The 12,699-nt window shown below is 37.5% G+C and overlaps 2 protein-coding genes across 5 annotated transcripts in view; both read left to right on the top strand.

Moving 5' to 3' along the window:
* Positions 1-7,125, top strand: part of chmp7 (charged multivesicular body protein 7) — an 11,768-nt gene extending 4,643 nt beyond the window's left edge. For both annotated transcript variants that reach the window (XM_016515704.1, XM_016515705.1), the window contains 8 exons: positions 1,127-1,312; positions 2,447-2,580; positions 2,694-2,742; positions 2,827-2,946; positions 5,114-5,212; positions 5,316-5,373; positions 5,625-5,855; positions 6,892-7,125. In XM_016515704.1, the coding sequence (XP_016371190.1) occupies positions 1,127-1,312; positions 2,447-2,580; positions 2,694-2,742; positions 2,827-2,946; positions 5,114-5,212; positions 5,316-5,373; positions 5,625-5,855; positions 6,892-6,944 (930 nt within the window). In that variant the 3' untranslated portion in view covers positions 6,945-7,125. The remainder of the gene's footprint in view (positions 1-1,126; positions 1,313-2,446; positions 2,581-2,693; positions 2,743-2,826; positions 2,947-5,113; positions 5,213-5,315; positions 5,374-5,624; positions 5,856-6,891) is intronic.
* A 568-nt stretch (positions 7,126-7,693) lies between these two features.
* Positions 7,694-12,699, top strand: part of LOC107710847 (ectonucleoside triphosphate diphosphohydrolase 4-like) — a 35,670-nt gene continuing 30,664 nt past the window's right edge. For 2 of the 3 annotated variants that reach the window (XM_016515703.1, XM_016515701.1), the window contains exons 1-4: positions 7,694-7,924; positions 8,321-8,501; positions 10,644-10,841; positions 10,929-11,134. In XM_016515703.1, coding sequence (XP_016371189.1) covers positions 8,494-8,501; positions 10,644-10,841; positions 10,929-11,134 — 412 coding nt within the window. In that variant the 5' untranslated portion in view covers positions 7,694-7,924; positions 8,321-8,493. Of the gene's footprint in view, positions 7,925-8,268; positions 8,502-10,643; positions 10,842-10,928; positions 11,135-12,699 lie in introns of all 3 variants that reach the window. The other variant, XM_016515702.1, reaches the window with a different exon arrangement.

The raw sequence follows: 12,699 nt of genomic DNA, 5'->3' as shown, positions 1-12,699 counted from the left end.
ATGCACTTTATTTTTGCTTTAAAAAAAGGATTTCATAGAAATTTGGATTTCATTTGGTTTAATACAATATAGTTTCATAAAATGTTCTTAAGTAAAATTGTTAGGTTTTTTTGGGGGTGGGAAATTGATCGTTTAGATTAATCGATAAATTAGTCGATAGATTAATCGAAATAAAAATAGTCGTTAGTGGCAGCCCTAGCATAATCCCATAAAAGCGCAGATGGGAGTGGAAAGTTCAGCGGCTGATCTACCGACAAATGTGTAGCTACATTAAAGAACACCGATGCAGCCGGATCATTTCCATAATGAGCAATGCAATCTACCATGAGCATGAGGGTTGCAAACAAGCAGAGCCGATTATGATCAGGTGCATGTAATCTACTATCACCACAAGCCCAAAAATGGGTTTTTGGCCATTAAATGATGACACAACTTGCAGTAAATTGACAAACACTGCGCTCAACTTCAGTTTTGGGTGTGTAGATCAATCAGTAACATCACTTTCAAGTAATGGATCCGCACTCGCTCTATCTTCTTGATAACTTTACATTTATTTTAGTTTTGCACCAGAGCAATCTGACTGTCGGTTGCTCTGGTGCAAACAGAGCGAGTGCGGATCTCTTACTTGAAAGTAAACCGACTAACACAAACCTTTCATGATTCATTTAAATGCTCTGAAATTTTGCATCTAAAAGGGGAAACTCCTACAAATGGATATACTATCAAGTCAGCCTCAAAAGTGAGCGTGTCCAGGCCTTTTCCTCGCTAATGTTACGCTCCATGTCTTTAGTAAATCCTGATAGTAGTTTTTTAATGCTAAAAGAAGGTTTTGCGTTGGTGCAAGCTGTATATCTGTCGCTTATTCAGCAAGGATTAAATAAACTGGTCAAATGTAACGGTACAAATGTTTACATTGAAAAAATATACATGTTCATACAGCACAAATTGCTGCTGTTCAAATAACCTAACAAATACGAAGACATTCTCAAATTCACTCCCATTTTTAACTCCAATTTACAGTGGTGTGAAAAAGTGTTGGCCCCCAAAAAAAAAAACACTTTTGGACCCCACTGTATATTGTTTATATGGCGTGCAGGTGGTTATTGGTCTGTTTTTCCTCTTGCAGGAAAAGGCTGCGGCGCTTTTGGCAGCATATCGGGCTTCTCCTTTAGCAACACACTCTCTGCTGTCTTTCCAAGAGCTGCGTGCTCTCTCCTCTCACATCTGTCCAGATGAAAGCTCGCTCTGCCTGGCTCTGCTGCAGCTACAGAGAGAGAAACATGTCACCGTCTCACTCCATGAAGGCGAGAAGGTGTGTTTGAGTACAAGAGCGAACCTTGATGTACTGTTGCCTTTAGGGAAAGAAAGTCGATGCATTTTGAAAACTCTGTTGGTAATAATGCAGAATTATACAATTTTTCAGTGATTCCTCACTTCATTATCATTCAAAAGGTTTTATAAAATTCATATTTTTATTCAGCAAAGATGCATTAAATTTGCATGAAATAAGTATGGAATCTTATTTCTGCCATGGGGGGAAAAAAAATGTATATGACTTTTTATCTTACAGTTCTGTCTTTCCGACTTTTTTCACAGTTCTGTTTTTATGAGATATAAACTCTGCAAGAAAAAAAGTAAGAATTCTGACCTTTTTTCTCAGTATTTCGAGTATATAAAATATATATAAAAAAATTTTTTTTAAAAAGCAAAAAATAAAATAAAAATGTAAATCTTACAATTCTGACTTCTTTCCTCACAATTCTGAGTTAAAAAAACAAAAACATAATTGCTAAAAAAAAAAAAAGTCATAATTGTGAGATTTACTTTTTTTGTTTATGTATTTTTATTTATTTATTTTGTAAAATTATTCCGTGGTGGAAACGGGCTTCTATAGTAAAGACATTTATAATATTACAAAAGATTTCTATTTCAGATAAATGCTGCTCGTTTGAACTTTCTATGTTTCAAAACCATGAAAAAAAAAATTATAAATCACGGTTTCTACAATAAATTTAGAGCAACAAAACAGTTTTTAACATGGATTTATAATAGTAAATGTTTCTTGAGCAGCAAATCAGCATATTAGAATGAGTTCTGAAGGATCATGTGACACTGAAGACTGGATTAATGATGCTGAAATTTCAGGAATAAATTAAATTGTAAAATATAGACAACAGTTATTTTAAATTGTACTAATATTTCATAGTGTTACTTTTTAAATGTATTTTTGATCAAATATTTGTAGATTTGGAGAGCATAAGAGTCTTCTGTTAAAAACATTAAACAACTTTTGAACGGATATGTATATCTGAAACAGTCATGTTTCAACATTTCTTCAATCAGCGACCTAAATGTGTCGCTAAAATCACAGGGCACTGATTGGTTGATTAGTAACTTTTACCACTTGTTTGTCTCTAATGAAACTTTTGACCATGTCCATGTATAGCTGGTGAAATTTAGTCAGGCAGGACAAGGCCGTGTGTCTCCCGTCAGCGAGGTGGACCTGGGCATCTATCAGCTCCAACGCAGCGAGAAGCTTCTGGAGGAGAGGGTGGAGGCGCTGGGACAGGAAGCAGAAAAGTGAGCCAGTTCATCCGCATTGCATTGACGTTACTCCAGCAAGTGTCATTTCTGTGACATGATGGGCTATTACAATAGTGCTGCAGTTAAATCATGTGTTGTCTAATGTGCAGGTGTAAGCAGCAGGCAAAATCGCTGCTTAAAGAGGGGAAGAAATCACAGGTATGAATGCACTTTTTGTGTTTTGTGCCTTTTGTAATAGGCAAGAAATGCGTTTTAATGAATTGCCACCTTTTCCCGCCGCAGGCCCTGAGGTGTTTACGTGGGAGCAAGCGGGTGGAGAAGAAAGCAGACCGTCTGTTTGCTCAGCTCGAGACAGTGAAGGGGATCCTGGACAGAATAGCAAACTCCCAAACCGACCGCCTGGTGAGACGCACAGACACACAGATGCACTGACCGTCTGCTGTGAGTGTCAACACATGCTGTTGGCTGACACCAGTGAACGTCACCCACGCTTCGCCATGTCGCACTTGTACAAGCCAGCACTGTATTGCACTTTTTTCTTGTTCACATTTTTCTGAAAGTAATGCCATCTACACCGCTTAAAGCAGGAATTCCCCAAATTTTTTGCTAGCCAAACCCCTTTGAACTAAAATATTTACTTGAAGTACGCCCTGAGAATATTTCTGTAATTTACCAACACATTCACATGCGCATAGTTCTTTGATGTTGTTTAATGATCCCATGACATTATGATTGCACGATAATTCATATTCATCGTGATCGTCATTATTGCTTCTCTCGATTAAGCATACTCATCTGCAATATTTTCCCACAGATTTTTGCTTTATCTTTCATTGGTATCATGCCTCCACAAGCGTTCATGCTTAAGGGTTGCCAGATGTCAAGAGTTTAAATCCTCCAATCAGAGCTTTTCTTTTAAATAGACAAATTTTTTGCCCAGTGTTTTACTTCATCTTTCCAATCTGACAACGCTTAAAGGGTTAGTTCACCCAAAAATGAAAATTCTGTCATTAATTACTCACCCTCGTGTTGTTCGAAACCCGTAAGACCTTCGTTCATCTTCGGAACACAATTTAAGATATTTTTGATGAAATCTGAGGGCTCTCTGACCCTCCCATAGACAGCAAGGTAACTACCACGTTCAAGGTCCAGAAAAGTACCAAGATGATCGACAAAGTAGTCCGTGTGACCTCAGTGGTTCAACTGTAAAGTTACGAAACTACGAGAATACGTTTTTGCACAAAGAAAACAAAAATAACGACTTTATTCCACATTTTCGTCTCTACTGCGTCACTTGTGGACACGCGTTCACGACAGTATCATGACGCGAGCGTGTGGCGGCGCTGACCCAGATCCGGCATGATGACGTATCATGACCATATCGGCCTAGAAAATCGCAACTTTTCATTTACCGTCGGTCTTAGTACACGATGTAACTACAGAAGAGTCAAGTTTTAAATATGAAAAATATAGAAACTCTTTGGTCATTTTTGAGCGAGATGCTAACGGTCTAATCGGATTCAATGATCTATGCTAAGCTACAGCTAAAAGTGCTACCGCCAGACCCGGAGATCGGCTGAATGGATTCGAAAACGGCAAAACTCAACTGTTTAACTCTAGGGGAGTTGGAAAATGAGCCTATTTTCAAAAATAGTGGGGTGTTCCTTTAAAAAAAATAAAATCATATAGCCCCTACATCACCACATGTTGTTTGGGAGAGTTTCACGAAAAATTCTCCTCGCTCATCCAAAAACAAACTCCACGGGACTTCAAATGACACTGGCTTCTATGGTCAGATGAAACTAAAAAAAGAGCTTATTGCCAGCAAACCCAACAGATGGGTTTAGTACAAACAAGGATAAAAAGTACCCCTTGCCCATGGTTAAATATACAGCTCGATATTTAATGTTGTGTGCCTGTTTTTCTGCCAGAGGTCCTGGATATCTTGTTCAGATGCATGTCAATCAAATACCAACAGATAAAAACTCTAAACCTGACTGCCTCTGTAAGATATCTAATAATGGGCCGTGCTTTGATCTTCCATCAGGACAATAATCCAAAACAAACATCAAAATCAACACAAAAATGGGTCACTGAGCACAAAATGAATCGTTTACCATGGCCATCCCAGTCCTCTGAGCTGAACCCTGTAGAAAATGAGTGAAGTGAACTGAAGAAGCACCAACATGGAGCTGTGAATCTGGAGAGATTCTGGATGAAGGAATGGTCTCTGATCTTTTGTCAGGTGTTCTCCAAACTCTTCAGGCATTATAGGAGAAACCTCAGAGCTGTTATCTTGGGAAAAGGACGTTGCAATAATTGGGTGCCAATAATTGTGACCAACATGAACTAGAGAAAGCATTTATTTCACAATGAGATATGCACCCCACTTTCAATTGTTTAACTTCAATGATAGGTTAGAATTTTGTGAATGAAAGATCAAAAGGATAAACAATGCAGATTTATTTTCACAGCCGCCTTTGCTCATATTTACCAAGAGTGCCAATATTAGTGGAGGGCACTGCACATTATGCATGGCTTAATGAAATGTTTTCATACGTGTGAGCAGGTGATGCAGGCATACCAGGCAGGTGTGGCGGCTCTGAGAATCTCACTGAAGGGTGTGACTGTGGAGCGAGCAGAAAACCTGGTTGATCAGATACAGGAGGTGATTCATCAGAAATGCATTGCTTATGCTAGTATTAGTTAGAATGTAATTATACATCTTTTAAAAAGAAGTTCTTTATTTTCCATTTATGCTTTTTGCACAGTTATGCGACACTCAGGATGAAGTCAACCAGACTCTTGCCAGTGGAGCGCTGGATTCTGGTATACACGTTTTTTCCCTAAATGTATTTTCTAAACTATATGAATTTCCCAGATGAATTCTGTACATCAGCAATGTCTGCAGACCATGAGAACTTTTCATGGGTGTGAGTCGTTTGCTTTGATTGGTATTTCTGCCTTTCAGGCTACTACAGTTCATTAATGAATGACAATACCGTCACTCTTCCACAACTGAGCTGGAACAGTCTTTCCCATAAAGCTGCCTTAAAAACGAATGCTTCATGTGCTCATAGGTGAGGATTCAGAGGAGTTGGAGGAGGAGCTTAAGTCATTATTGGAGAAAGCCATCCCAGATAACGACGTGCTCCCAGTGGTCCCGACGCATCCTATTTCTCCTTCAAGGAAAACGGGTATCCTGGATGCTGATTTTGTCCGGTCTCTGCCCTCTGTGCCTGATTCCAGTCTAGGCATCACAGACGAGGAATTGGACCGAGAACTAAGTCGACTTACGGTCTCTGACACAGGTTCCTTTACGCTTTTCTAGTTATTTCTGAAATGTCACTAGTTAATGGTGTTTGATCAGGTAAGCAGCATTGTTATTATTGCTCATATTTGAAGAATTGTTTTCTGTACATATCAATACTGAAACATTTGAAAGGGTTTCAGCACTCATTTTATGCAGTATTGATACAACAATACCAATAGTTTTCTGACAAAAAAACAAGCTTGAGGATTTACCACTTGCAAGTGAATTATGATTTCAATTTCTTTACATTTTTTATTTTTTAATTATTATTTTACTACTGCTGTCTAAAGTAAAATAACTAATATAATAATTTAAATATACATTTTAAATGATAATGTTTTTGCAGTTGTATTAAAATAGCAATTTTATTGTCTTTGAAATAATAATCATATTAATTATATATTATATTTATTATATATTAGCTACATTTTAATGTTGTGGCAGTTATTCCCTGTGGTATCAAAAATGGAATTGAATATCTTTCAAACTAATGTACCAAAATGAGAAATTCCAGTATCTTGACAACACTTACTTTGTGAAAAAAAAGTGTGCTGTTTATTGATTTGACTTCATAGAATTGATTCAAGGGTTTTGTTTGAGGCCCTTTAGATAAGCTAAACAAGACAAAATTATTTTTGTCTTTGCAAAGTTTCACAGAGACCGCAGCACCACTGTTTGCTTTAATATTATTATTATGTTGTTGCTGATAAACCAGATTTATGTGTAATGTTCACATACAAAAAGCAGATCGTGGTTGGTTGTTTTAAATGTCAATCAAATGTCTCCTTCCTGTGTAAATCTCCCAGACCCGATGTGAAAGATGTCAAAACAAACCGCCAAATAATTAAATTAGACCATCTATTATTGATTCAGAACTTTTTTTTTATTTGCATTGTAGTGCATATGTATAGTTTGTTAAATTTGTGCTTATTTTAATCTTTTTAAATGAATATAAATATATTTCACTGCTCTTTGCTCTTGTAGAAACAGGCAATGTTTCTTTTATTGAGTGTTTTCTTTTCTCTGCTCCTCAGCTGTGCCAAGAGGACGTATCTCAGCTCACAGGAGGCCGGAGCCGGCACAGTGACCGACCGTTGAGCACAAGCAGCCACTAAAATGGGGTTCATCGCTATCCACTAAAGAAAGCCATCAGATACAGTACTTGTGTGTCCTTGCATTGTAATAAGCCACACCAAGTCTTTATGAAAAGCCCTTATTCATGTTTGTAATGGCATGTCTATTTTTGTTTTTTTTAAAGAAAGTTTTAAGAGTGGCCTTTTTGAGTTTGTAAAGTCTGTACAATATATTATTCTAATAAAACTACAAATTATGATGCCAAATAAAGAATATTCTGTGTGCGTTGTTTTGAGAAGTGAGATGCTCGCTCAGATCTGTCTTTGCATTTTTATTATTATTATTATTAGTAGTAGTAGTAGTTTTCTTTGAAGAGTATAGTATATTCAAATCTGTAGTTTTAAGTATATAGCCATATTAATAAGTTATAAACACTGCCAGAAACTGAAGAATTTTTTTTTTTTTTAATTTTGAGATTGGTAAGATGTATTGTTTCTGAAAGAAAACACATTTTCTTATCAATGCTGATAAGAAATTAGTGGTATTAGTGTTAGTGTTTATTTATTTAAATTAGTGTTCATTTATTAAAAAAAATTTACGGACTCGAACGGTAGTGTACATCGATCCTATATTTCTTTATAACATTATATATTTTATGTTTCTAAGAGAAGTGATTTGAATTAACTTCCAATGTTTACCAGTGACGAATTGGAAACGCAAGATGACGTCAGAGCAGCAGTGTACACGCAGTTTCCGGAATTGACACGCATGCGCACTGACCGTTTTTTTTTTTTAACTACTGAACTGAACTGCTGCTCGGTATCTACCGGGAATTAGCGGCTTTTCTCGACCACATTTGAACGGGCATCACTGCAAGAGGAATTAAAGTGCCATATTTATGTGTTCACCGCGAGGATTTCAATCATAGGACGACTGAATTCATAATGGCTCTATTATTGACGCATTCGTCCCAGATGTAACGTTAGCCGAACGGTGAGAACATATTCCTGCGTTCATACAGATATTTATCTGACCAGAGGATAACACATCTGACAGCATTTAATCAGTCAGGTCTACCTATCCAAAACCTTACAGACCTACTTTTAACTATCAAATAGGCGTCCATTTATCATCGAAACTGTCCTCGGCCTGATAAGACGTTAATTGTGGTTGCGTTTCAAAATCTAGTGAGCTGCCTACCTAGACATCATTTAGGTCATGTTCCATTCGTTAATTATGAGACACAAAGGCGCCTTTGAAAGCCCCGATGAATGCTATCTATGTAGGCAACTAGCTAGATCGTAAGTCAAAGACATTAATTGTGATCTATCGCTTAGGTATCGTCTTCAAGTGAACTGTGAAGCGTTTTTTTCCACTTCCTCATGTCAGGACATGCCACGTCTCCTCAGCACACCTGAACACGTGAGAAAGCCCCTGAGGATGATGAGGATGAAGGTGATGATGCCTTGAACTATGACGTCATGGAGGAATACACCTGTACAGAGAAGAAGCTGCTAGTAAAAGTTTGATTCGTCCTCATCACCTCTTCATCCGCTCCAGCAATGGGAAGGCAAGTACAAAACTGAAGTTATTTGAGATGAGTGGTTGATGTGAAATGTGATGTAGGCTATGTAATAATGGCAAATACATTCTTAGCTTTTTTATTATATGATGTTTCTCCTGCTTGATACACCTTTAAAGTCAGTGTGAAATAAGAATAGATGTTTTTTTTGCTTTCTAAATGCACAATCCTGGTCTGATTGTGAATGGTTTGTTGGTGCAGACTAGTAAAATTTAATCAACCCTCCGACTTTACAATGTTTTACACAGTGACTTTACACAGATTGTTCAAGTGAATTTCACACATTGCATTAAAGGGGTCATATGATGCGATTTCAAGTGTTTCCTTTCTCTTTGGAGTGTTACAAGCTGATTGTGCATAGATAAGATCCCTGAAGTTGCAAAGACTAAAGTCTCAAAACCAAAGAGATATTCTTTATCAAAGTTAAGACTCTACCTCACTATGTATCTACCTCACTATGTGGAAATTTATATATAATACATAACACATAAGACACTCTTTTTCGCCACCTGCTGGCGTATTTATGTAATATGAAGAAATGGTCACTGAACGAATCAGTGAACGAATCTGAACGAATCATTTTTGTGAACGAACTGAAAATGAACGAATCTCTTGAAAGAATCAAAATTTCCATCACTACAGTGGAGGCAGCTGTCTTAACCGTGGCTTGTGTCACGCGACTCTGTTCCCCTTTCGGCTCTGTCTTTACTTTTATTTTGAAAGATGAAGCTCGCGATTATGGTAAGGGGCGTTACATTTCCGACGAGTGCTTGCGGTGTTCGGCCAATCACAATGCACAGGGTCAGCTGGCCAATCAGAGCAGACTGCGCTTGTCGGAAGGAGGGACTTTGTAGAAAACGAAGCGTTTGAGAGAGGCGGGGCATAGAGGACCTACAATAATGTACAGTATTTGAAAAATAATGTGTTTTTTGAACATTAAAGCATGTCAACATATTCTGTTACACCAAATACACAAAATAATGATCTTTAAAAAAGCATCATATGACCCCTTTAAGTAAAATCTGTGGAAGCTTATTACTGCCATTTTTATCTCACAATTCAGAATTTTTTCCTCTCAATTCTGAAAAAAAATCACAGTTATTTTTTAATCTCACAATTCGGATGTTTTTTTTGTGCAATTCTGAGTAAAAAACAAACCAAAACAAATTCAGAATTGTTTTGTTTTTCCACCATGGAATAAAAAAATAGAAACTTTTCAAATAGAAAAATAGAAACGTAGAGACATTTCTTCTCAGAATTGCTAGTTTATATCTTGAAATTCAGATTTTTTTTTTATCGCAATGCAAAAAAAAAAAAAAAAATCTAGAGTTGTGAGAAAAAGTCGCAATTACCTTATTTTATTCTTAGTTTATTAGTAATAGGCTTCCATAAAAAATCCAGTTATCTAAGTTAAGTAAAATTGAACAAAGTGAACAAGAACATACTTGTTGATTTCTCATTGTAATGCAAATTTTTTATAGAAAATATTTATTTATTTACATTGTCACTACTTGTCACTGCACTGACATTAGCATAGCTGTGTTCATTTAATGAAGCAAAAACACCATATGCTGAAAAATGTTTTTTTCAGTCATTTCGATTTCAATCACATAGTTATGAATTTCGTGTGCGGGTGAATGATTTCGCTAAGTAGGTCATGTGAATTCACCACAGTGACCAATAGAAAGCTGCTTGGTTTGAAAGTGACCTTTGTGTGAGCTGTGCTTCATACATCACTGTACTAATGACAATATACAATTTTGCCTGCAAAATTTTACAAATGTGACTGACAACACCTTAATGGGTCTTCTTTGCCTTAAAATAAGACTTAATTTCAGCATTTACTCTCACAATTCAGTTTTATGCAAAGGTTGCTGGGAGCAAAAAATCCACCCATGCATTTTCAGTTAATGCAACAAAAATGATTAATGTAGTCCCACCACAAAAGTAAACTTCCCGCATATTTCAGTCAACCGAACATGTTGCTTTTAGCTCGTTTTAATATAGTAAATTGAACAAGCACCAAAAATAATTTTTTCTAGTGCATGTCTTTCCTAATTTTAGCCAAGCTAAGAGGATCCAGTAACCATAGTGATAGATTTCTCATCATATTTTTTCCCCTCTCTACAGGATTAGCATTTCCTGCCTGTTTCCAGCATCCTGGCACTTCAGCCTGTCTCCGGTGGTTCTGCCGCGGTTCCTGTTGCCTTCCTTCAGGCAGTTGCTGCTGCTGGGTCTGTTGACTGGTGTGATGGGGCTGCTGTACCTGCTGCTGGTCACAGGGAAGGGCCAGTACAGCTGGTTAAGAGAGGACAGACACATCCACACGTAAAACGCCTATCAGTTCTCATCAGTTCTGTTATTTCTGTTATGCATCTAAGGAAAACTAATCATCCTGATGGATGTCTCCACTAGACGTTTGGGTCGGGTGCCGGATATGGAGGCCACGGACACCAATAACCCCAACTTGAACTACGGGCTGGTGGTGGACTGTGGCAGCAGTGGCTCCCGTGTGTTTGTGTACACCTGGCCTCGGCACAACGGCAACCCGCATGAGCTCCTAGACATCAAACAGATGCGAGACAAGCACAGGAAGCCTGTAGTCATGAAGATCAAACCAGGTCAGTGTGGGAATGAATTACGGTCCGAAATTTTTCTATGCGTTTTTTTTTTCTTTCTTTTTTTTTTCATATTCTTCATCCTTTCCTGTCAGAATGCTTGCTTCGGATGCGAAAATGGAGAGAATCGAACCTGATCCGAATTGTCTTTATGACAGACGAAAGTTTCGGAGGCAGTGTGTAAACGTGATTGACACAATGTGAGGTCGTATTCATTTTTTAACTTGCAAAAATTTCAGGCGAGAATTTCGGATTCAGTGTGCAAAGACCTTCAGTGTTCATTTTGTCAGCTATTTTTAATTCAGTCTTAGTCTTTAAGGCCCGTTCTCACCAAGCACGATAACTATAAAGATAACGATAAAGAAATAGTTCTAAAAATCGTTAACAATATTAAAGAATATCAGAGTCCACACCACAGCTATTAGGGTTGTGCCGATAGACGATAGTATCGTGTATCGACGATAGACAGAGATATCGCCTGTGGCTGATGCCTTTGACGATAGCAAGACGATTATTATTATTATTATTATCAGGCTAGTAATACTATCTAATTAATATTAGGGCTTATTTGTTGCATTATATTTCTTTTTCCGCGTTTTTACAGTATTGCACGTTCTAACCAATCACACACGATTATGCTGAGCTTATGAATGCAATGGCCAATCAGAGGTGTTCAGATGAGTCATCACTGAAACAGCGGAGTTCCGTTGTTCAGCGTGCGCTGACTTAATTCTGACTCGCGAATTCTCTCATTATAAACAACAAAGTGCAGATTTCAGAGTTTCACTCTCCGCCAAGCGATCTGTGCTGTTTTTCAGTTCATATGAATGGATGGGCAACGCACGACGTACCGTAAGCTCTAGTGTGAAGGCGCACGACTCGCCGTCGCTTTGTTTCACACACACGCAGCGAGAGAGGGAGAGAGAGAATTGACGCGCTACCTATGCGCGCTACATGTAAACGATATTCTTTGTTGTATTTTGCTGTCAAAATTTTTTACGGAGTTCCTTTGGAATTCTTCGGCTTTTAAGAACTACCGCTTTCTCCGATAGTGGGCGGGACTAATGCGCAAACGGCAATCTCATTGGCCGGCGCTCACCTATTATCGTCCCTGTTTAGATTTCAGCAAATCAGTTCGAGCGAACGCACACAACCTGATTAATATTCATGAATCCAGTAGCTCATTAATCCTTGGTGCGTTTTATATTGTTCTTATTAGTAGAATTCGTATCATTATTATCTTATCAGTATTTTTGTTAGTTTTTTCCCTTTTTTTTTTACAGAAATACTGAATGACCAAAAAAGCACCACCACCAGTCCGAAGTACAGTTTAAATGACTAATATGCATTCATACATGGTTATCAAGTTTCAATTCTAATTACAAAAGTTCTATCATTAAATAATATTGATTATCATATTATAATGCTTGACTGACTGATATATGTATATGTATATATGTGTGTGTGTATGTGTATATGTGTGTATGTTTATGTGTATGTGTGTATGTATGTATATGTATGTGTATGTGTGTATATGTATGTGTGTGTGTGTGTGTATGTGTGTGTGT

The sequence above is a fragment of the Sinocyclocheilus rhinocerous genome, unplaced genomic scaffold (assembly GCF_001515625.1).
Source record: "Sinocyclocheilus rhinocerous isolate Xijiao unplaced genomic scaffold, SAMN03320098_v1.1 scaffold1198, whole genome shotgun sequence".
NCBI lineage: Eukaryota > Metazoa > Chordata > Actinopteri > Cypriniformes > Cyprinidae > Sinocyclocheilus > Sinocyclocheilus rhinocerous.
The sequence above is the reverse complement of the archived record's forward strand: the minus strand, read 5'-3'. Positions and strand labels throughout refer to the sequence as shown.